This window comes from Megascapheus bottae, chromosome 32 (genome assembly GCF_031878675.1).
Source record: "Megascapheus bottae isolate mThoBot1 chromosome 32, mThoBot2.hap1, whole genome shotgun sequence".
Lineage (NCBI taxonomy): Eukaryota > Metazoa > Chordata > Mammalia > Rodentia > Geomyidae > Megascapheus > Megascapheus bottae.
Window position 1 is genome coordinate 2824163 of NC_143540.1, and position 24592 is coordinate 2848754.

The 24592-nt window shown below is 42.5% G+C and overlaps 1 protein-coding gene and 1 long non-coding RNA gene across 8 annotated transcripts in view; one reads left to right on the forward strand and one right to left on the reverse strand.

Moving 5' to 3' along the window:
* LOC150043023 (uncharacterized) overlaps positions 1–24592 on the forward strand; it is a 113007-nt gene that overhangs the window by 48120 nt on the left and 40295 nt on the right. The window contains exon 1 of one of the 4 annotated variants that reach the window (XR_016533478.1): positions 18991–19058. The exons of the other annotated variants lie outside the window; for them this stretch is intronic. This is a non-coding gene — a long non-coding RNA (uncharacterized LOC150043023). Of the gene's footprint in view, positions 1–18990; positions 19059–24592 lie in introns of those variants that run through there. 4 annotated transcript variants of the gene reach the window in all.
* On the reverse strand, positions 1895–18865 carry Trim42 (tripartite motif containing 42). 4 transcript variants are annotated; one of them, XM_090323734.1, is made up of 5 exons: positions 18411–18865; positions 15541–16238; positions 12720–13540; positions 9169–9393; positions 1895–2132 (listed from the first exon to the last, which is right to left on the reverse strand). In XM_090323734.1, exons 1-5 carry the CDS (start codon positions 18749–18751, stop codon positions 2046–2048), a joined length of 2172 nt encoding a protein of 723 aa, XP_090179860.1. In that variant the 5' UTR covers positions 18752–18865; the 3' UTR covers positions 1895–2045. The 4 variants fall into 4 exon arrangements, with proteins under 4 accessions (XP_090179860.1, XP_090179862.1, XP_090179863.1 ...); XM_090323736.1 differs by lacking the exon at positions 18411–18865 and adding an exon at positions 17988–18049; XM_090323737.1 differs by lacking the exon at positions 18411–18865 and adding an exon at positions 17713–17800.

Consider the following 24592-nt stretch of genomic DNA (forward strand, 5'->3'; position numbering starts at 1 on the left):
CAGCATCTGAAGAAGTCTGTTTTGAATCTATTTTGCTAACTTCTACAACTTAAGCATAAACAACTCAGGCTTCTGGCTGTACAGAAACACATGCCCTTTGGGCATCTCTCCAAATGGTGTTTTCCCTAAAAGTTTATCAATGACTTGCTTTGGGATGTGTTAGCTTTGCGAGAACTTGAACTTAAACACAAACTGGTTCTCTCAGGATTCATTTGCAAAGATACCTCTTGAATCCAGCCCAAATGGCCTCTCAGATTATTTGGAGATTGGGATGGGAAAATACCCCCACACTTTCCTCTTCCATTATGCCAGCCCTTCCTTCCTTCTTTCTCTACTGTCACTGATATCAAAGTTGTCATGAAATGAGTATAGATGTGTGTGCACACAAGCATGTCTGTGTGTGTTGCTTGCATATGAGCTTGCAACTCTGTGCATGTATTTTCTGCTGGAAAGACAACACATCGTTGTGCTTTGGATGGCTTTTCCAGGAAGCCAGGGATGTAGCTGGCTCTGCTCATTCCAGGTTCTTACCATCTTCTTGCTTTGTGGTTGTCTCCTGACTGATCTTTGGGGATCCTCTTTCCTCTGATAGAAAACTCAGCTATAGTTCATTGGGTTTTCAGACAAGCCAGCTGTCTTAGTCATTGAAGACAAGTTTACCTGTCTCTGGAGCAGCCAGATCACAGTGATGTGACTTATTTAATTCCGGCTTAGTCTTTGTTGGTACCACAGATACTGGGATCATTAGAATGCAATATTCCCATAGTTAAAAGTTTTTTTTTATCAGTAATAAAATCCCTGCTGGCCTGTCATCTAATTTGCTTCCTATGCTAATAATGATTCCGAAGCTTTGTATAGAAATGATTGCCTGGTAATACCACAGTTGATAGCTGTTCCAAGTTGTCATTTACAGTGAGAGGATCATGCCAGAGCTCCCTGAGGAATCCATTTTTGTAATTCTGTCACACAGCCAGGTATTCTCTAGCCTCTGTCTCACTTTGAGACACAGGAGGAGTTATGGCCCAGAGGCAGACCTCAGACCATGTGGTTAGAGTTGTGGGAAGGCAGGTTTAGGTCATCAGGAAAGTCATTCTTGACTTAATACTGAAGCAGATTTTGAGCTACTAAGGCCAGTATTAAAACATGTACCCATGCTGAGCATTAGTGACTCACTTCTGTAATCCTAGCCATTCAGGAAGCTGAGATCTGAGGATCATAGGTTAAATCTAGAATGGGCAGGAAAGTCCATGAGATGCTTATCTCCAGATAACTGGCAGAAAACTATACGTGAAATGTGGTTCAAATGGTTGAGTGCCAGCTTTGAGTGAAAAAAGCTAAGGGTCAGTGCCTAAACTCGGTTACATACTTTTTTTTTTTGTCATTCCTTGGGTTTGAACTCAGGGTCTGAGCAATGTCCTTGGGCTTTTTTTCCCCCCAAGGCTAGTGCTCTACCACTTGAGCCATAGTACCATTTCCAGCTTTTTCTATGTATGTGGTACCGAGGAATTGAACCTGGGTCTTCCTGCATGCTAGGCAAGCACTCTACCACTAGGCCAAACTCCCAACCCTTGTACACATACTTTCTTCTCTCCCTCTCTCCTCTCCTCCTCTCCCTCTCTCTTTCTCTTCCTTTCTCTCTCCTCTCTTCCTCTTCTCTCTTTCCTTCTCTCTCCTCTTCCCTCTCTTTCTCTCCCCTTCTTCTTCTCTCCTCTAACTTCCTCTCTCCCTCCCTCTTCTTCTTCTCCTCCCTCCTGAAGACTTGTCTTTTTACCACCCAGATGTTTTTTTCCATATATAGCACCATGGAACTCTGAGCCTTGATGGAGACTTACAGTCAAGCTGTTTTGACTCTTAGTTTGTAGTAAGCAAACAACAGTGCATGATGTCAGATATTTCCTTTTATTGGTTCTCAGAACTTTCCCTTAGAAAGCTCAGAGGAACTGGGAGTATGCATCTAGAACCTCCTTGATGAACATGGTGAGAAAAATACGTATCCGTACATGTGTGCATATATATGTGTATTTAGTGGTGCATCTCTGCAGGGCTCAGAAGCGCTTCTGGAGGGTAGACTGGATGCTCTTCAGTAGGCCCCACTTAGCTCGGTTCTTCCCACGCCCGTCTGGTGTGACCACCTGCAACCAGAAGCAAAGAGCCATGGCACCAGACACAGAGTTGCTGCAGGATCCCAGGCTTAACTGCAGCACACACAGCCTCTCATTGACTCCTTGTAACTAACACACCAGGGCAGGTGTTGTCAGCCCCTTCAGGCTCAGGGATGGCTGTCACCAATTCCCTCAGCTGCTAAGTGTTGGGGCTGTGACCATGAACCAGGCAAGTCCCACTTCCTTTAAGGCAGATGAATGTTGATTACAGTGAAAAGACTAGACCCTAGGGGGTGCTTCACCATTGAGCAGGCCCTGTGCCTTCCTTCATTCTGCTTCCATTCCAGCTCTTACTGTTTCTAAGCTTCAGCTTGGCTTTGGCTTTCTTATCAGACCAGGAGCACCTTGACTTTTTTAAATAGTTGAGTGTCTCTTGTTTCTATAGTCCCAACCCTGGTTATGGAAAAGAGAAGGTTCTTAGAAAAATGGATAAAAAGCCAAAGAGACCATTGTGCATCTTCCGACTACTGCCCTTTGATACAAGTAGGAATGCTTCATAGTAGCTCTGGGCAGTGCTTTCTGGGAAGGCAGATTGCAGTCAGCTCAGAGGTTAGGCTAGATATGGTTCTCTATCCTTTAACTTGAAGGTAGAGGGCTTCTCCATTGCTCTGCTCTGTTGGTACTCCCTTTCATATCATAGTACACTTTTTTGTTGAGGAGGCATTTAGGGAATAAAGTTGGGACTCAGGGATGAATGAGTCCTCCAGGACCATGCTCTCCTCCTTTGATGAACTGTGAAAGTTGAGGAGCAAGCTGGGCAGGGAAGGATTTGGGTGGTAAGGGGAATGCTCAGACAGAGCGCAAAGTCTCCATGTGCAAAGCTTTTAATCTTACATAGTTGTACACAAGAGAAGGAGGAAATGCCAATACTTTATTTGCATTATTCTTTCTACTTATATAAAAATTATTTTTGGCTTTAGAGAAAATGAATGCATGCAAGATAAAGGTCATGTTATATACACAATAATATATTACCTTTGCTAAGTTAAAATGGAGTCCATAAGCCAGGCATCATATTGTGGCTTATGTCTGTAATCCTAGGTACTCAGGAGGCTGAGATCTGAGGATCAAGGCTAAGAGCCAGCCTGGGTGGGAAAATCTGTGAGACTCTGACTCTAGTTAATCATCAAAAAGTTAGAAATGCACCTGTGGTTCAAAGAGTAAGCTAAGGAACAGCACTAGGCCCACACAGAGCTATCTGGCCAATGAGGAAAGGGTAATGGTATTGGTATGAGGGTCTAGGAGTTGACATCTTGCCTTAGAGTACATCCAGGATTTTCAGAGATAAAATACTGTGACATATGAACACAGCAAGGAGGGCAGAAGAAACAGAATAATGAAACTTGAAGTACTGAGGCAATTAAAATGATGGCTGGCCTCCCTCTCCTGCTTCAGGCAACTGCTTTCCAAATGAATCCTACTGAACTTTTAAGACAGAATTGCTCTAGAAAATAGAAGAAGAGCACAATCTTTCCAGGAACCTTTGTTAAACAAATGAAATGTTGATTCTGGAACCAGAGACAAACAATGTAAGAAAAAACTATAAGCCCAATTCACTTGTGACCACAGGTGCGATAATCTAACAAAATAGGAGCCAAATGGAATAATTATTACAGGAGTACATTAAAAAGAACTGGTGACAATCACATAAGACATATTCCTTGAATGCCAAGTGGAGCTTGGCATAAGAAAAAATAGTCATTGTGGACTAGAGGGGTACCTCAGTGGTAGTGCTGAGAATATACAAAATTCTGAGTTTAATCCCCAGCAACACCAAAACAAAACAGTAACAAAATCAGGAAATTCATTAATAATGGCCAAAAGGAGAAAAATTACAGCTATTATCTTAAATAATGCAAAACAGTAAGTTTTATAGAATTAGGACATTTCCTTGACTTACACCAAACCATAAACTCAAATAAAAATAATTATATAATGGGGAAAGTTAAAGATCAGGAATAGGAAAAGGATACCTAATACTATTGCTGCAACTTTGGGCATGAGTCCAGGTCCTAGAAAAAGCCATTAGGAAAGGAAAAAAAAATTTACAGGTTCAAAGATGGTAAGAGATAAAAACAAAGCCTGGTGGGCTCTGTGGTGCTGTGGCTCACGCCTATAATCCTAGCTACGTTGGTGGCTGAGGCTGAGATCTGAGGATCAAGGTTCAAAGCCAGCCCAGGCACAAAAGGACCTGGGAGGCTTTATCTCCAATTAACCTCTACAAAACGAGAAGTAGGGCTTGACTCAAGGGGAGGGCAGTAGCCTTGAGCTGAACAGCTCTGGGACAGCGCCCAGGCTGAATTCAAGCCCAATGACCCACAAAAAAAAAAAAAAAAAAAGATAAAAACCAGCATTAGTTGTACACAATAGGTTCACATACCTGGGAAAACAAGCAGAATCAACAGATTGAATTAAAGAATAATGGGAGAGTCAAGATTAATAAAGAACAATAATATTTATTATAAACCAACCATCCATTAGCAAATGTACAAAAATATAAAATAACAGCAACAAAGTCTGTGAAATATTTTATTGTGTGCTAGGTCATGTTTATATAATCTCGAAACACATCATGAAACATGTACAATCAAGCAAGCCGTATTTATCATATCATATAATTACTTCTCTTTTGGTGTGTTTGAAAGTGTGGGAACCTGAAGGCTGAGCCATGAGGTCCAACAGACTTGAAAAGCTGGGAGTGGTGGCCTGAGAAAGATCAATTGCTCTTAAGGTTACAGACTCAAGATTCTGCCCTTAATGTGAGTTAATCAAAATCTAACAACCCTAAACTCTCAGAATGAGAGTCTCCTAAGTTGGTCATTCACTCCTGACTTGAAGGACCTGAGATTTGATCCTAGATGTAGGCTAATTCTACACTCAACCTTTTGGGAAATTAGGGAAAGACTTAAATCTGTGCTAATGATATCTGCCTTTTAAGGTAAGTTGTTTGTCACTTGTATCACACGATTGTTGCTGTGACTTAAAAGGTTACTGTGACCTCACTCTTTCTGCACGTACACCCTGTATTCTTCTCAATAGTTATCTTGTCAGATGGACCTAGGACACCTGCAGCTGGTGCCCTAGAGCCCCAAACCTTAATCCTGCAGTCTGGTGTCCTTTAATGTCTTTCCCCCCGGTTGCTGTGGTTCGCGCATGAAAGTATCTGAAGCCTTAGAAAATTTCCACAGCACAGTTTTCACAATCCTCATGGTGAACATTCAGTCACTAAACCATCTAGTTTAATCAGGAATGGATAGAATCTTTAAAAAATCCCCGAATAAAAACCCAGAGAAGGTTCTAGTAAAGCACATGTAAGATAGTTTGTGTAAATACTCACTTTGCAAAAATATTGTCTCCTAATTAGAAGGTTCAATGTCTTGCTAATCAAATTCTTTCTAGAGCAATACAATGATTTAAAATTTACTTCACAATCTATATGACAGAATAAACTGCCATGATTAAATAGATCTTAAAAAAAAGAGTAATAGAGATACTTAGCAGCTTATTAAGACTTGCACAAAGCTGCTGTTGACAACAATACAAGGGAGGCAATGACAGGAAGAGATACACAGACTAATAGAAATCTCAGATGTGCCCCAGCTTGGTGCTGAGTGTCAAAGTGGTACTTTAATTTATGCAGATGGAGTGACATTGGGAAACTTGCTTGCTAGATGGCAAAACAAATCCATGTCTACTTAGCGTCACATTCAGTGGTAGTCTAAATGGATCAATGAACCAAATTTAAAAGGTAAAACTGCAAATGTAATAAAAGAGTATAGAGAAGATTATCTTTGTAATCTATGTCAGGGGAAGGACTTTTTGCACTTCAAAAGGTCAAACCAGAAGAAAAAAATAGTTGATGACTTTGATTATACATCAGAGTTAGGGATTTTTGCTATTTCAGAAAGTCTGTTATAGACAGACTATTACAAAGGTAATGGACAAATGCCAAAAGTGAAGATATTAGCAATCAAAAACCATTATCTTGATTATATAAGGACAACCTTACAATCCACCTAGGAAAAGAACTGCAGTAGAGATGAAAGCAAAGGATATTAACAGGGTATTTACAGAAGAAATTCTGAAATCTCAAGTATATGAAATGAAATTTTCAGGCAATCACTTTATTATAATCATTAGACTAGCAAAATAGTATGAAGTTAGATCTTGCTAAACGTTGATAGGGCTTAGGCTATAGGGGCCCTCATCTGTTTTTTATGGATTCTTTTTTTCCCCCCTTTTGGTCATGGGGCTTGGACTCTGGGCCTGAGTTCTTCAGCTCAAGGCTACCGCCCTACCCCTTGAGCCTCAGCACCACTTCTGATTTTCTAGTGATTAATTGGAGATAAGAGTCTCAAGGTCTTTAGTATTTTTAGTGTCCAGGCATCTCAAGATCTTTAGTATTTTTAGTGTCTGGGCTGACTTTGAACTGAGATCCTCAGATCTCAGCCTCCTAAGTAGCTAGGATTACAGGTGTGAGCCATTGAGCCCGGCTGGCTTGCTGGCTTTCTTTCTTCCCTTCTCTTCTCTTCCCTTCCCTTCCCCTTCCTTCCTTCCTTCTCCTCTCTCCCTCCCCTCTCTCCCTCCCCTCTCTTCCTCCCCTCTCTCCCTCCCCTCTCTCTCTCCCCTCTCTCCCTCCTCCCTCTCCTTTCCCTCTCTCCCTTCCCTTCCTCTTCCTCCCTTCCTTTCCTTCCCCTTTCTTATTTCCTTCCTTCCCTCCCTCTCTCCCTTCCCTTCCCTCTCTCCTTTCCCTTCCCTTCCCTCTCTTCCCTTCCCCTCCCTTCCCTCTCTTCCCTTCCCCTCCTTTCCCTCTCTTCCCTCCTTCCCTCCTTCCCTCCTTTCTCTCCTTCCTTCCTTCCTTCCTTCCTTCCTTCCTTCCTTCCTTCCTTCCTTCCTTCCTTCCTTCCTTCCTTCCTTGCTTGCTTGCTTGCTTGCTTGCTTGCTTGCTTGCTTTCTGCCTGTCAGAGCCTGGGAAGAAGTGTCCTTGAGTTTTCTCAAGGCTAGTGTTCTACCACTTGAGCCATAGCACCACTTCTGGCTTTTTCTGTGCATTTGGTACTGGGAATCGAGCACTTTATCACTAGGCCATACTCCCAGCCCCTTGTTTATTTTTATTTTTGTGTATGTATGTATGTATGTATGTATGTATGTATGTATGTATGTATGTATGTATGTTTTCGGTACTGGCGATTGAACTCAAGGCTCACACTTGCTAGGCAAGCATGCTTACCACAGAGCTACATCCCCAGATCTAAACTCTAACTCATTCCTTGAGGCCAGGCACTTTCTCAGCTCTGTGAACTGGAGGCTGTGACATCTTTCTTTCCAAGTAGTTTTGATGGTCAATGATTAGAACACACAGATGACCTTGAGGGACCTTTGAAAAAGCCTTTCATTTTCTTGTTCTGTGTGCTCTATTCAAAAAATGTTTTTTAAAAAATCAACAAGTCTTTGGCTATGCAAATCAAATATGAAAGGTGTTATTTCACTTCTTTCCCAAAAGAACATACGATGGAAGTATTGCATTTTGGATAAGAAATGATTCTGCTACCTCATTGTAGCATTTAAATGAAACCTTTCAGCAATACCAGCATGGCTCTGATGCCAAAGGAAAAAAAAATTCGATTTTATAGGAAGGAGCTAAAGTCATTACTTTTATGAAGCTTTATAAATGTCATTCAAATACACCATCTTATTTTCATTTGCTATTGAAGCCTTTACTTATGCAAATCATGAGCAGTGTTAAGGAAACCAGCCTTCTCCTGGCATGCTAATATAACCACACAGAAAGGAGGAAGAATTGCTTCTGGAGCAAAAAAATCTATATTGCTGTTCCTCAAGTCAGATAAAAATGAAGCTTCAAGAAAAACCTCATTAATTAGGGCTCTGTTCATTTAGATATTGTGTTAAAAAGCAAAGGGACTGGAATGCATTTCTTTCTCTTATGGGAAGGGTAAATTAATTGCATAAACACAACTTCAGAGGAATGCTATTTCTTCACTCATTATATAAAACATTTAGCTTTTGGGCATCTTATGGTATTTTTTAATTATTTATCAATTTATTTTTTTACTCTTTAGCTTAGACATTCATATATTCATTTGTTCAGGCATATTTTTGCTCATGTATTCATTCAATAACCATTAAGAAGCTGCCATATACAAACTGCTGTGGTAAGCATTGTAGGAAGAAAGATGAACTGGTTTTGAATTTTGTTCTTGAGGAGTTCACAGTATGAGAGGGAAGATAGGAGTTGAAGAGAGTGAGGTAGCAGAATGGTGACACCTTTCTCTCTTGTTACCCATTTCTATCCCTAGCATCTAAAAATGACAGACAGTACATTTAAAAAGTACCAGTAATGAGTCCCCTTCATGAACAAAACACTTCTGAGGGATTCCTACAAGATGAGAAAGAAGATAAACTTAGTTGAAAGGAAGAATCCCTTGCCAAGAGGGCACACCACAAAACATGACAACATCCCATGCTCTAATGGGAGAGGGGGATCAGGAAGGATATGGGCTTTGGTGTAGTTGAATAAGAGTCCATGATGGAACCAAGCAGAGAGCACCTAACACGGCCAGTACTAGGGCTGGAACTCAGGGCCAATGCACTCTCCTTTAACTTTGTCACTTAAGGCTGGCCCTATACTACTTGAGCCTCTGCTCTATGTCTGGTATTTTGCTGGCTAATGGAGATAAGAATCTCATGGATTTATCTACCTGGGCTGGCCGGAACTGGATTCAGACCTTCCTCCTAAGTTTGCAGCCTCATGAGTAGCTAGGATTATAGAGATGAACCTGTAGCACCTGGCCTAGCATCATTTTTTTCCCTTTTAGCAGAGTAGGAATTTATAATTCTCACGCCTCCTTTGTAAAATATGATTGAAGCCAGTAGCCTTGTCTCCGAGGTACCAGATTTCCTGGTGAGAGGAGAACCTCCTCTCTGGTCCTGAGCTGCAACCAGAACACCTCAAGAAAAACCCATCTGGAAACAATGTGCACAATACCTTGCAGGCATCACTCCATTGCCCAGGGCCATTTTCATTGATGGCTCTCACTTTAAACAGATACTCAGTATTTGGGGTCAGGTTGTGGAGCTCCAGATTCTGCTGCATTATGTCCCGAATCTGTCCACAGAGTTCTGTCCGCACATTATTAGGAGGTGAAGTAACCAGTTCGTAGAACTCCATCTCAAATGAGTCCACGTCTTCTGTTGGACATGTCCAATAAACCTTAGAAGGGGAGTGGAGAAGGAACACATGGCTGTGGCAGTACCAGTCACTCTACTCTCTTTCCTTTTATGATGCTGATCTCTGTGGGGTGGTTTTAAGCTGACTCCCAACCCCACAGAGGCAAAAGGCTTTGGATGAGCCTATGTGTAGCAGCTGTCTTAGAAGGCTGTGATAAAGCCTGCCACGTCGCTTGTAACTGAAGGATGGACATCAGGGGATAGAGTATACTCCCCTGCGTTCTATTACTGTCACTCAATGTGGAGGTGATCATTGATCAGTGTCTGGACAGTACTAAGAAAGATACTGCCGTGATCTGGACATCTGTTAAATGCAGAAGACTCCAAGTTGGGTGCCAGCATCCCTATCACCAGGATGCTGGATGCTGTACTCCCATTTTATGGGCTCAGGAGAGATACATTTAGCAAATTACAGAACATTTGAAGATGAAAAGTTTAGTCCAACCCTCTACACTACTAAATTTAAATGTTATGAGAGAAATGAATTTATAATTTTATGAGGACCAAATTTTACAGACAAATGTACAAAACTTAATAAAATTAACATCTTTTTCTGTCAAAACAATATACATACAATATACATGATAAATGTTCTTAGAAAATACAGAAAACAAGTATAAGAGAAGAAAATAAACATCATGCAGTCTTATAATCTAGTTAAGTATTGTTACTTCTTTTCAATTTTCAAGTTTATGCAAATACATAAAGTTTAGATTCTATTCAATTCCTTCTCTCTCCCATAGTATATTTTTTCTGTATCATTAAAAATTCACTAATACTCCATCTTTTAAAACTGCCCCATAAATAATTTAATCCTTCTGTGGGTGAGCACTTGGGTTGTTTCTAATTTTGTAGTATGATAAATAAGTACTGCTATGAAGACTTTTGGGTATGAATCTTCATCTGAATTTTTCATCATTAGGAAAGGATCTCTTAAAAATTGAGTTAAAAATCTCTAGGATTTTTTTTAACAATACGTGTTAACAGTTTATATGACTAACTTTAAAAGTATTTCTATGTCCAACTCCTGAAGATTTAAGGGAAATGTCAGCCTTGACTTAATCATTTGCATTTCTGAGAGCTAGGATTCTTTGGTGAAGTACATTTACATCAAATATCATTGTTGGACAGTAGGATAGCTGTTGTCTCTTCATTGTCAATGGCTTGACTGGCTGCTTTTCTGAGCTCCACCAGGGATGAGTACTGGTAGAGCTCAGTATAGCCAGGCCCTGCTGACTCTGCGTGTGTGTGTGTGTGCGTGTGTGTGTATGTGTGTTTATGTATGTTCTAGGGCTTAGTTCAGGGTCTTAGGCTTTTGGGTTTTTTTTTCCACTCAAGGTTGGCACTCTACCACTTGAGCCTGATCTTCACTTCTTGCCTTTTATGGTGATTAGAGATAAGAATCTTACAGACTTTTCGGCCTTGACTGGCTTTGAACCATGATCCTCAGATCTCAGCTTCCAGAATAGTTTGGATTATAGGTGCATGCCACCAGTATCCAGCTGACAATGTTTTATTTTTTATTTATTTATATTTTTTAACTTTTTTTTTTTTGCCAGTCCTGGGCTTGAGCTCAGGGCCTAAGCACTGTCCTTGGACTTTCTCAAGGCTAGAGCTCTACCACTTGAGCCTCAGCACCATTTCCGGCTTTTTTTTTTTCTATGTATGTGGTACTGAGGAATCGAACCCGGGTCTTCATGCATGCTAGGCAAGCACTCTACCACCAGGCCAAACTCCCAGCCCCTGACAATGTTTTAAATAGAGCAAGAGCTCATCAACTCCAAGTGACACAGAGACAAGCTCCACTGTCACCACTGAGCTGATGTAGCCTGTGCTGCAGGGAATACTTCGTTGTGTCTGTTAATCTCAGAAAGGGGTAATGTCTAACTTGAACAGTATTGTCATATTTGGATAGATTCCAAAACACAAATGTCTCAGGGAATGTGAAAGTGAAGCTTGGTCTGTGTCTAGTCTTGTTTTTCTTGCTGTTAGACCCTTTATAATAAAGTGCTATTTGTAGACTGCGGCATTGGCCTAGATGTTCTTACAACACAGAATCTCAGGTCCCATCGATACCCATTGGAACAGAAACCTCATTTTACCTTACTAATGATGTTTGAGACACACAAGTTTACGACTCCAAGGATACTGAATGTCTTTGGGAGTATTCTCAGACTATGACATCAAAAGGTGATCTGCCACATGGAAGCAGGCCATAGACTTGCCTGAGAGAGGGTGGCTGTGCAGAAAACTATAAGAGGAGGTAAGACATCCTCTAAAGCAATATCTAGTTATATATTAATTTTTTGCCTATGAAATTGAAACACAAATGAATAATAGGCAATTCAGTTTATGTTCAACTAGACTTGAAAGATGCATTCACAACAAGACCATTCTTTGTGTTAGATGAAGGTCGATGGGGCTGAGGTTGTAACTCAGAGGTAGTGTTCACTGAGCATATGCAGGGCCTCAGTTCCATCTCCAGCACCAACAAATAGGAAAGGTCAACTAGAAGTCCTGTCTACTAAGGCCTAGTGATAATTGTTGAGATCTACAAGAGACCATACTTTCTACTCTCTTGCTAAAAACAAAAAGATGAATTTTAATAGAGTTGGAGTTCTATTGGGGAATATCCTTCCGACCTTTGTGAGCCATGGAAAGTCTAGGTATTCCCTCTCTCTCTCTCTCTTTCTGTCTTTCTCTCTCTTTTTTTTTTTGCCAGTCCTGCGCTTGAGCTCTGTCCTCGGGTTTTTTTTTTCAAGGCTAGAACCCTACCACTTGTGCCACAGCACCACTTCTGACATTTTCTGTGTATATGGGACCGAGGAATTGAACCCAGGTCTTGGTGCATGCTGGGCAAGCACTCTACCACTAGGCCAAACTCTTGGCCCAGTCCAGATATTTTCTATAGGAAAAGTAATAATTTGAAGGAATCAGTATTTGATTGGTTGGAATCTTAAGGGCATACAGTGCATGAAATGGCAGCTATAGCTGAGGGTAAGGCCTAAAGTTCCCTGGATACTAACCCTGCATTTCTAACTCTAGTTTCTGTGACCTCTCTATTATCATATCACTTGGTTTCTTTTTTGATAGAGAAGCTATCTTCAGAGCCAGGGGCAAGGCTTTCAGGTGTGTTCGTGGCTATATAACCAATCTCCATTTGGTATAAGCCAATATTTGGTTACCTAAGATTTGTTTTGAGTGGGTTGACCAGAGGAATTTGAATGACCAGATCCAAGAGATCTGAGGTATGTAATCTTTCCTGCTCTCTCACTTCCACTCCACACCCTTTCCCCCACCCCGTCTCACCTTGGCAGCCCTTGGATACACCAAGGTTTGGTAGATGACGATTGGGCCTGGGGGCTTCACAGAAGCATCACTGAATGGGTACCAGTTGTGGAAGCTGCTGCAGTTCTGTGTAGGCTGGTTCTCTACTGGAGCGCTCCAGTAGGTATAGAGCCCCTCTGTGGGCTTGGGGGGTGCCGCTGACTGCGTCCTCCCGTAGGCCTCCAGGCCCATCTTAGCCTTCTCGTTGGCATGGAAGGACAGCAGGGAGGAGCTTCTTTGGTACATCTGCTGGTTGTTGAAGCTGTGGGTGCTGAAGGTGACTTTTCTGGCGATCATCATTTCTGATTGCACAGGATAGGGGGTGGGATGCAGCTCCACTGAGGAGGAGCTTACCTTCTTGGGTCCCATGGGGAAGAGCTCATGGATGGCACTGGAGAGCTCAGCGAAGTCCAGGGGAATACAGTGCAGCGAGTGCAGCCGTAGTTGAGGGTCAGGTCTGAAGGTGCTCTGGATGCCGTCTTCAATCTGATCCACCAGGATCTTGGCGGACTGCAGGAATGCCACTTGTCCCGTCTCCTTCAGGGCCTCCTTTGAGTAGGCGATCAAACCGTCCATCTCGTTGACTTTCATGGTTGTGACAGTCACATACTTTTCAATCTCCTTCTGCCTGGACACTTCTAGGTTCTCAATCTGTTCCATGATGATTTTCTCTTTCTCCTGGAGAATACTGCGCAACTTGAGAAATCCATTTCTGATCTCCTTCCTCTTTGCCTCCTTGTCAGCTTTAAAGCTGCCTTTCAAAATGTTGAATTCCATCAAGTCATTATCAATTTCATACCGGACTGAAAAACAATCAAGTTAATTACTGTTAAAAAAATTGATCTTCCCGGACATTAAAGCCTTAGAAAATTGGAGCAAATCAACCTGGAGCAAATCAATGGAGAGGCAGAAGGCACTTGTAGCTGAGGCTAATTCAGACCACAATAGGTTTAAAAAATAAATTTCCCTCCATCCCTCTGATACCTCCCTCATATAACTAGCCACTCATTCCTCTCTTCCCTCTCTTCCTCTTCTTCTCTTTCCCCCAGCCTCCTCCCTTCTCCTTCCCCCTTTCCTCTTCCTCCCCTCTCCCTCTCCTTTTCCCTTTCCTTCACCTCCTCCCTTCCTCTCCTCCCTTGTCCCTCTTCCCTTTCCTCCCCCCTCCTCCAATTCTCCCTCTCCTGTGTCTCCCTTTCTTCTCCCTCTCTTCCCACTGTCCTCTCTTCCCTCTCATCTCTCCCCCCTCTTTCCCCCTCTCTTCTCCTCTCCCCCCTCTTTCCCTCTCTTTCCTCCTCTCCCCCTCTCTCTCCTCCTCTCTCCCTCTCTCTCTCCCTCTTTCCCTCCCCGTCCCTCCCCCTGTCTTCCCCTCTCCCCCTCCCTCCCTTCTCCCAGCCTCTTTCCATTGCTCTGTTGCTCTATTGCTTTATTGCTCTTTTCCTTTGGGGGCAGGGGAGAGAGGCTCGGTTGTAGAGCTTGAACTCTGAGCCCGGGCTCTGTCCCTGAGCTCTTCAGTTCAAGGCTATCACTCTACCACAGCACCACTTCCGGTTTTCTGTTGGTTAATTGGAGATAAGAGTTGCACAGACTTTTGTGCCCAGGCTGACTTCGAACTGTAATCCTCAGATTTCAGCCTCCTGTGTAGCATTACAGGCATGAGCCACCAGTGACTGGCTTTCTCTTGCTCTTTTGTGCTGGTACTGAGATTTTGAATTCAGGGTCTTGTGTTCTCCCTTATCTTTTTTGCTTAAGACTGGCACTCTACCAGTTGAACCACACCTTCCCTTCCAGCTTTTTGCTGGTCAATTGGAAATGAGTCTCATGGACTTTTCTTCCTGGGCTAACTTTGAAAACTGATCTTGGCTATCAGCCTCCTGAGTAGCTAGGATTACAAGCATGAGCCACTAGCATCCTAGACCATTTAATTTGTTGTTTCCAACTGTGGGACTAAATTGAGATCATTCTCAGCATTGGCTTAATTCTTCTCCTTACAAATTGGGGAGAAAAAGGAAAAAAATGTAGATCTAGTTTCAGTGACAAAACACCTTAGAGAAGGCTTACAGAACTTCAGGATACTACAGAATCAAGCCTTTCATTTTCCAAATGGGAAAATGAGCCAAAAGTTCATGAAGATTAGAACTAAGATTACGGAATAGTTATATATGTTTATGTATGTATTCCGTACCAGGTACCTTTTCTTTTGTTTTCTTTCTTTTTTTTTTTTTTTGTGGATCATGGGGCATGGGGCTTGAACTCTGGGCCTGGGCACTGTCCCTGAGCTCTTCAGCTCAAGGCTACTGCACTACCCCTTGAGCAACAGTGCCACTTCTCATCTTCTAGTGATTAATTGGAGATAAGAGTCTTTAATGCCTGGGCTGGCTTTGAAACGTGATCCTCAGATCTCAGCCTCCTGAGTAGCTAGGATTACAGGCGTGAGCCACTGGGCCCTACCAGGTACCTTTTCTTTTTGCATATTTTATGCAGAGAAGTCATTGAATCCTTATAAAATTCAAATGACAGTTATTACTATCCCTCCTTCTTTGTAGTGGTTCTGGGATTTGAACTCAGAATCTTGTGCTTGCTATGGCAGGAGCTCTACTAGAGTCACTTTCCAGCATTCTCTCCCCATTTTATGAATGAGTAAACCAAGTCACAGTGAGGCTTGACTGTGAGCTTGCAGGCCTAGTTCCATATTTCTGTGCCTGGGGTTGTTTTACAAGGCTCAACCCTAACAGCTCAGCACACATCCCCCCATCAGTTCCTGACCTAGTAGTTAACTCTGGATGGGAATAGAGTGGACCAGGACCTGCTTTGAACTTGGCAATGGCGCTGAAGAGAGCGGCGGCCCTCTCAGAGCAGGCATCAATGAGGCTGACTGTGTCATGGCCATTGTGGAAGGCGATCTTGCAGAAGGTACAGAGCAGCTGGTTGTCATTCCGGCAGTATTCGTTGATACGGCTGGATGGGTGATGGATGCAGACCTTCTCATCTTGGTCCTCTGCACTGGTGTCCACAAAGACGTGGTCCTGCATGGCCACATCTGAGTGGAAGGCCTTGAGGCACTCATTGCACAGGTTGAGGCGGCAGGTGATGCATCGCTTGTAGGCAATGCGCCGGCTGCGGCACACCTGGCAGAGGATGGGCCCCGAGGAGCGGTCGAAGCGCCACTTGAGGTAGCCGTGCTGCTGCATGTAGCGCTTGGTGAGGCGTCCACGCAGGTAGTTCTCGGGCAGCTGCATTGTGTCGCTGTAGGGCATGCAGTGGGAGCGACTGCACACCGGGCAGATGAGGATGAAGAAATTCTCAGTGATCTCGGCATGCTTTTGTAGGTGTCGAAGGCACTTTTCACACAAGCTGTGGTTGCAGGGTAGCATGAAGGAATGCAGGCGCAGCCGGTGGCATTGGGGGCAGGTGAGATGGTCTGTCAAGTTGCAGTTTGGTGGCATCGACTTCACTTCATCCACCTGGGTGTCACTGCTTCCCACACGCAGGGCGACCTTGGAGCTGAAGGAGAAGCACAAGAGGGCTTCAGGACCCAGGCTCAGTTGCACACTGTCTCTCTCTGTCTCACTCTGTCTCTCTCATGTCAGTATCAGGGCTTCAACTCAGGCACTGGGCACTGTCTCTTAATCTTTTTTTTTTTTTTTTTTTTTGCTTAAGGGTAGTTAGCATTCTACTCACTTGAGCCACATCTCCACTTTTAGCTTTTCGAAGGTTAATTGAAGAGAAGAGTCTCATGAACTTTTTTTGCTTAGGTTACATCAAACCATGATCCTCAGATATTAGTCTCCTGAGTAGCGAGGATTACAGGTGTGAACCACCAGCACCTGACTCTATTTCTCCTCTTTTAAAGAACTCCTAGTCACTGAGGGAGCTCAGCAGGGTGACATGGAACTGGGGTCCTTCCAGGAGCCTGGCTTCTTCATCTTTTACTTGGATGATCTCAAATTAGGTAGCTAACCTCCATCTGTTTCCTCATGCAAGTGGTAATCTAAGCCATAGTGGTTTTTTTAAAAAAATTTGAGGACATTGGTATTTATGTATTGTATTTTTGTTTTTCTTTTGACATGAGGGTTTGAATTCAGGTCCTGGGCACTGCTTTTGCACTCAAAGCTGATGTGTGTATGTGTATTTTTTTTGCCAGTCCTGGGGGCTTGAACTCAGGGCCTGAGAACTGGCCTTGGACTTTCTCAAGGCCAGAGCTTTACCACCTGAGCCACAGCACCACTTCCGGCGTTTTCCATGTATATGGTACCAAGGGATCAAACCAGGTCTTCGTGCATGCTAGGCAAGCACTCTTATCACCAGGCCAAACTCCTGGCCCATAGATCTACTTCTGGCCTTTTGCTTGTTAGGTGGAGATAAGAGTCTTAGGGACTTTTTTTCTGCCTAGGCTGGCTTCAAACTGCAATCCTCAGATCTCAGCCTCCTGATTAGCTAGGATTATAGGTGTGAGCCATGCCCGGCTGACATTTATATTTTAATACCAGCAAGGAGTGAATGTAATTATGAGTTGTATAACAGCTTGCTGCTGCTATTTTTTGAGACAATAAAGAAGCAGAAAGGCCTGGCTCTTTCAGCTAAACTTAGACATTCTGTTGGATATTAGTATTATCACAGAACACCAGCACTAGACAAGACCACCCTGGCTGTGATGGACCTGAGCAGAAGCAAGATTGGTGAACTCAGCCAAGAACAGTGTTCAAACCACAAAATGGCCAAACATCTTCTCAATCTGAGTAAATATAAATGATTATCACCCCCGCAATTGTAGATTGAAATTCATGCTCTTTTGCCTAGCTTCTAGATACAATTTGTTAAGCTAACCAATAGCTTTGCCCTCATGTCTTTGTTTATTGTCTGCCTCAATTCTGTTATAACTTCATGCTGTCTTCTTAGGAAGGTACATCACACTGGCCCCTCAGATAGATTCCCAGATGTTGCTGTGCATCAGTAACTCAGTTTTGTCTAGTTATACCTGTGTTCTTTGCTGAGCTCTGCCTGGAGGACAATGACTATGTGGTGGAGAGTAGCTTAGCTTCCCTTTGAGGATTCTGGGTCAATTCTGATGGGCAAGGGCCTGCTCTCGTGCAGATGTCCTAGGATGGAGTGTACCACTGTACACCTGCACCTTTGAGAAGAGTTTTGTTTTTTAAATTTAATCTCTCATGTCCCGTTTCACCCATAAACCAAAGTTCATAATACGGCTTGCTACATGAAGATTCCAGCAGTCTAAAGGAAATAAGCGCTTACCTGCCAGTGCATAGCAAGCCTCCAACACAGTGGCCACTTGAACCCATCCCTCTGCTACGAGCCGGCCATGTCCACGGTAGAGGAAAGCCAGGTAGATGGTCAAGCCCCTAAATCGTGAACATCTACTGTCATGTCTGTAAAGGTGTTTTGTTTTGTTTTGCTTTTTAATTTACCTAATGCCTGAGGCTGGTTTCACTGAATCAATTGTAAGAGAACCGTGACGGGGAAGAATACTTGTGAAACTGAAGCTGCATGCATGCATGGTCTGAGAAGTCAACCAGAGGGAAAGCAGTTATGAGAACAAATGAATTGGGTGCTGGAATGGAGGCGCAAGTGGCACATGACTTGTGGCTGCTCCTAGCGTCCCCCCAGGATGGCTTTTCCCGAGCCATCCTGGCCCTTGGTTAGATGCCCGCCACTTACGAGGTTTGGATGCTCCGGAGCCGGCCCTTGCGGAAGGTGATGGTGGCATTCCTGCAGCAGCGGCTCTCATAATAGTAGCACTTGATGTTGCTGCTGGCCGTGCAGCAGTACTTGCAATTGGGGTCGTTGGCCCAGGAGCAGCAGCACCAGTGGCAGTTAGGGTTCTCGGCGCAGGTACAGTGGCAGCACTGGCAGTTGCGCTCATCCTTGTAAGGGCAGGGGAAGAAGGTACAGTTCCGCTCCGAGGTGAAGAAGAACTTGCAGCAGAGACAGGAGCATAAGTGAGGACAGCATCTCTCCCATGTACAGCACGGAGAACAAACACACATAGCAGTCTCCATTGTGCTTACATGATAGTTGGCTTCTCCCCAGAACTTACGGATTCTTCTCTACCATATCTCCAGTGCAGCTGTGTCTCCTCCCTCTGGGTGAAGCCCTGACATTGGGGGTTGTTGGAGGTTCCCTACCAGGAAAGCTCCTGGGCTGGCAGTGGCTCATTTCAGCGTGAGGACATTCATTTATGTCACAATCCCCAGCTCCCTGCCATTTCTCACCATGCTGGGTAGGTGGGAGGAGGACACCTGGGGCGGTGATGGGCCCTGCACAGCTCCACAGAGGTGTCACATCAGCATCCTTCTGAGTTAGGGGGTAGGTTTGTTTCAGGAGCTAACTCTCCTTATTTGGTGCTTTGCTTGCCATTTCGCCAAGTTTATTTCAGGCTTGAGTACGATTAAGTAGAAAAATAGAATGACATGATTCTCCCCCCCCCCCCATTTTATGTGCTTTGTATGTATTAATAGAACTCTTAGATGGCCCAAGCCATCTGTCAAAATGATGCCCAGCTTAAACACAAGATAAAAGGAGAGGTGTGATTAGTTTCCTTTCTATTGCTGGCCTGTTACTCAGGAGTCACTGTCAGACCCATCTCCTTATACTGGACTTGGAGCCCTCAAGAACTGGAGATTTCTTTTTTTTTTTTTGATTTTTTTTAATTGTAATTAGTAAAAGGGTTACATGATATTTGCCAGATAGAAGGTGCATTAATTCACATACATTGATACCCTTTCACATGTCTTGGTACCCGTTTCCCTCCCCCCCCACACCCCCCACCTGTCTTGGTTTTCCCCCTTTCCCTATCAAATTTCAAATATCCAAATACAAATAAATTCAATATATCAGATAACAAAGTGAGATACTATACCAATATGAGATAACCAAGGGACAGCAAAGGAGATGAGAGACAACATACTACATTAAGGACAACAATCATTCATTATATGGCTTTTGTTTCACTATCCTGGAGGTCCTTTCAATTAGCTTCACATTATATGTCCTTATGTATCAAGATTTTGCTCTATTGCAAATCTCTGCTAGTAGAGCCCAAGGTTTCTACTGATTATGACGAATGAGGGAAACCATTGAGCCTAAGTTCCTTTGAGTCTGGCTTACTTCACTTAATATGATTTTTTCTAAGTCTTTCCATTTCCTAACAAATGGGGCAATGTCATTCTTTCTGACAGCAGCATAGAATTCCATTGTGTACAAATACCATAACTTGTTGATCCACTCATCCACTGAGGGACATCTAGGTTGGTTCCATGTCTTTGCTATGGTGAATAGTGCTGCAGTGAACATTGTTGTGCTAGTGGGTTTAGGATGTCCTTGTTTCTGGGTGGTTGGGTAAATGCCGAGTAGTGGAATTGCTGGGTCATAGGGGAGTTCTATGTTTAGCCTTTTGAGGCACTGCCACACTGCTTTCCATAGTGGTTGAATGAGTTTGCACTCCCACCAACAGTGTAGTAGTGATCCCTCCTGGCCACGTCCCCTCCAGCATCTGTTGTCATTCGTTTTCCTGATCCTGGCCATTCTAACTGGAGTGAGGTGGAATCTTAGAGTTGTTTTGATTTGCATTTCTTTTATGACCAGAGATGTTGAGCATTTCTTCATGTGTCTATAGGCCATTTTTGTTTCTTCTTCAGAGAAGACTCTCTTTAGGTCTTTGGCCCATTTTTTAATGGGATGGTTGTTACTTTGGAGGTTAGTTTTGGAGTGATTCAATTTTTTGAGCTGTTGATATATTTTAGATATGAGGCCTTTGTCCGTTGTTTGGTTGGTGAAGATCTTCTCCCACTCTGTAGGCCTCCTGATTAGTTTACTAGCTATATGCATTGCCATACAAAAGCTCTGCAGTGTAATGCAGTTCCACTTATCCAGCCTTTCTCTGATTTGTTGTGATTCTTGGTCCTTATTAAGAAAGTTTCGACCTGTGCCAAGGAGGCCTAGTGTATCTCCTATTCCTTCCTGTAGAGTTTTCAGTGTGTCAGCTTTTACCTCCAGGTCTTTGATCCATTTGGAGTTAATTCTAGTGCAAGGTGACAAAGAAGGATCTAACTTTAGTTTTCTGCAGGTGCTTAACCAGTTCTGCCCGCACAACTTGTTGAAGAGGCTGTCTTTCTTCCATTCTATTTTTTTGGCTCCCTTGTCAAAGATTAGGTGGCCATAGGTCTGTGGTTTAATATCTGGGTCCTCAGTTCTATTCCATTGGTCTTCAGGCCTGTTCCTGTGCCAGTACCAAGCTGTTTTGAGAATTATAGATCTGTAATAGAGTCTAAAGTTTGGAATTGAAATTCCTCCAGCGCTGTTCTTTCTGCTAAGAAGTGTTTTTGCTATACGGGGTCTTTTATTATTCCATATGAAATTTTGGATTGCCTCTTCTATTTCTTTAAAGAATGACATTGGGATGTTGATGGGTATTGCATTGAATTTGTAGATAGCTCTTGGCAAAATTGTCATTTTCACAATGTTGATTCTTCCAATCCAGGAACATGGGAGGTTTTTCCATTTCCTTAGTTCTGCTTTAATTTCCTTTTTTAGGGTTTTAAAGTTTTCATCAAAAAGGTCCTTTACATTCTTAGTTAAGCTAATTCCTAGGTACTTTATTTTCTTTGAGGCTATTGTGAAAGGAGTTTCTTTCCTGATTATTGCCTCGTTCCTCTCACTGTTGGCGTAAAGGAAGGCAGTTGATTTTTGAGGGTTGATTTTATAGCCTGCTACTCTTCCAAAGTTTTGAATCAGCTCAAGGAGCTTGGGAGTAGAGTCTATAGGATTCTTTAAATACAGAATCATGTCATCTGCAAAGAGGGATAGTTTTATTTCCTCTTTCCCTACTTGGATCCCCTTTATGCTTGCTTCTTGCCTTATTGCACTGGCTAGGAATTCTAGTACTATGTTAAAGAGGAGTGGAGAGAGTGGGCATCCTTGTCTCATTCCTGATTTTACAGGGAATGGCTTTAGATTTTCACCATTAAGTGTAATGCTAGCAGTAGGTTTCTCATACACAGCCTTTATTACATTGAGGAATGTTCCATGGATTCCTAGTTTCTCCAGAGCTTTTAACATAAAGGGGTGTTGGATCTTGTCAAATGCCTTTTCCGCGTCTATTGAGACAATCATGTGATTTTTGTCCTTGCTCCTGTTGATGTGTTGAATTATATTAATTGATTTGCGTATGTTGAACCAGCTTTGCCTTCCTGTGATGAATCCAGTTTGATCATAGTGTATAATTTTTTTGATGAGTTGTTGTAGATGGTTGGCCAGTATTTTGTTGAGAAGTTTTGCATCGATGTTCATCAAAGATATAGGTCTATAGTTCTCTTTCTTTGATGAATCTCTGTCTGGTTTGGGGATGAGGGTTATACTGGCTTCATAGAATGAGTTTGGTAAGGAACCTTCATTTTCAATTTCGTTGAAGAGCTTGAGGAGTATTGGTGTGAGCTCTGCTTTGAAGACCTTATAGAATTCAGCTGTGAATCCATCTGGCCCTGGGCTTTTCTTAGGTGGAAGTTCTCTAATTGCCATTTCTATTTCAGAGCTTGAAATAGGCCTGTTGAGTTGGCTTAGTTCTTCTTGGTTCAGTGTGGGTATGTTAATATTGGCTAGGAATTCATCCATTTCATCTAGATTCTCAAATTTGTTGGCATAAAGGTTTGAGAAGTATTCCCTCATGATATTCTGGATCTTGGTAATTTCTGTCGTGATATTACCATTTTCATCTGCGATTTTGTTTATTTCGATATGCTCTCTTCTTTTTTTGGTAAGATTTGCCAAGGGCTTGTCAATTTTGTTAATTCTTTCAAAGAACCAACTCCTTGTTTTGTTGATTCTTTCTATAGTTTTTTTGGATTCCAAATCATTTAATTCTGCTTTGATTTTAATTATTTGCTTTCTTCTACTGGGATTAGGGTTGGTTTGTTGCTCTTTTTCCAGGAGCTTAAGGTGAGACATTAACTTGTTGGTTTGCAATTTTTCCAACTTGTTGTTGTAGGCGCTCAGCGCTATAAATTTTCCTCTGAGTACTGCCTTTGCTGTGTCCCAAAGGAGTTGGTAGTTTGTGTGCTCCTTACTGTTAAATTTCATAAACTGTTGGATTTCTGTTCTGATCTCTTCGATGACCCATTGGTGATTCAACAATGTATTGTTCAGTCTCCATGAGTTACAGGGTTTTCGTTGGTGCAGATGTGTGTTCAGTTCCAGTTTGATGCCTTTGTGGTCTGAGAGTGTGTATGGAATAATTTCTGTGTTTCTGAATCTGTCCAGGTTTGTTTTATGGCCTAAGATGTGATCTATTTTGGAAAATGTTCCATGTGCTGCTGAGAAAAACGTATATTGTGTTGTTGCTGGGTGGAATATTCTGCAGATGTCTGTTAGATCTAGTTGGTCTATATAGTTGTTCAGTTCTAAGGTTTCTCTGTTGAGTTTTTGCCTTGTTGATCTGTCCATAGGTGAAAGTGGTGTGTTAAAGTCACCGACAATCACTGTATTTCGATCTATGTATGGTTTCAGTGTAAGTAAAGTTTGCTTGATGAAGTTTGGAGCTCCGGGATTGGGTGTGTAAATATTTAGGATTGTTATGTCTTCCTGGAGGAAAGATCCCTTTAGTAGTATGTAGTAACCTTCTTTGTCTTTTCTTACTAATTTTGGTTTGAAGTCTATTTTATCTGATATGAGGATGGCAACTCCAGCCTGTTTATGGGGGCCGTTAGCTTGATAGAGTTTATTCCAACCTCTCACTTTCAAAAGATGCTTGTTTTTTTGGGTAAGATGTGTCTCTTGAAGACAGCAGAACTATGGCTCTTGCTTTTTGATCCAACTAGACAGCCTATGCCGTTTAATTGGAGAGTTGAGTCCATTGATATTGAGAGTTAGGATTGAGAGATATTTATTAGGGCCTACCATTTTTAAAAGCTTTTATTTGGGCCTGTGTCTTGACAGTTCTTGTGGTCCTTAGGTGGTATGCTGTTTAGGTGCCATTTCTTTCCCTATATTGCATTTATTTTGGTTTTCTATGTATAGAACATCTTTCAGAATTCTCTGTAGTGTTGCTTTTGTTGCGACATATTGTTGCAGCTTTTCCCTGGAATGGAATGTTTTTATTGTTCCCTCAGTTATGAATGAGAGCTTAGCTGGGTACAGTATTCTTGGTTGGTAGTTATTTGACTTAAGGGCATGACATATATGCTTCCAGTCACTTCTTGCTTGCATGGTCTCTGCTGAGTAATCTGGGGTTATTCTGATTGGTTTTCCTTTATAGGTTACTGAACCCTTTTCCCTGGCTGTCTTTAGGATCCTTTTTTTGGTTTCTACTGATCCAGTTCGGATTACGATGTGGCGGTGAGATGTTCTTTTCTGGTCAGGTCTGTTTGGGGTTCTAAAAGCTTCTTGTATCTGGATGGGTCTGCCCTTCTGGATATTTGGGAAATTCTCTGAGATGATTCCCTGAAGTATATTTCCAATACCATTGACCTCTTTCTCCAGACCCTCCTCAATACCAATTAGCCTTAAATTAGGCTTCCTAATTGTATCTTGGACCTCCTGAAGCGCTCTCTCATTTTTCCTAGATTTGGATTGACTCATTTTCTGTTCTTTCTCTATAATAACTAAATTATCTTCAGCCCCGGAAATTCTCTCCTCTGCATTGTCTAACCTGCTATCAAAGCTATCTACTTTATTTTTCATCTCCCTTGCTGCTAATTGCTCATTTTTGATGCCTTGCATCTCTTCTTTTAGATCATGTATGGATTTCTTTAGCTCCTTGATTTCCATTTGAGTGGTTAGCTCAGTAGCTTTATTTTCTTTGAACATTTGCTGGAGTTCGGTCACCTTTTTATTTGTGGATTCTATGA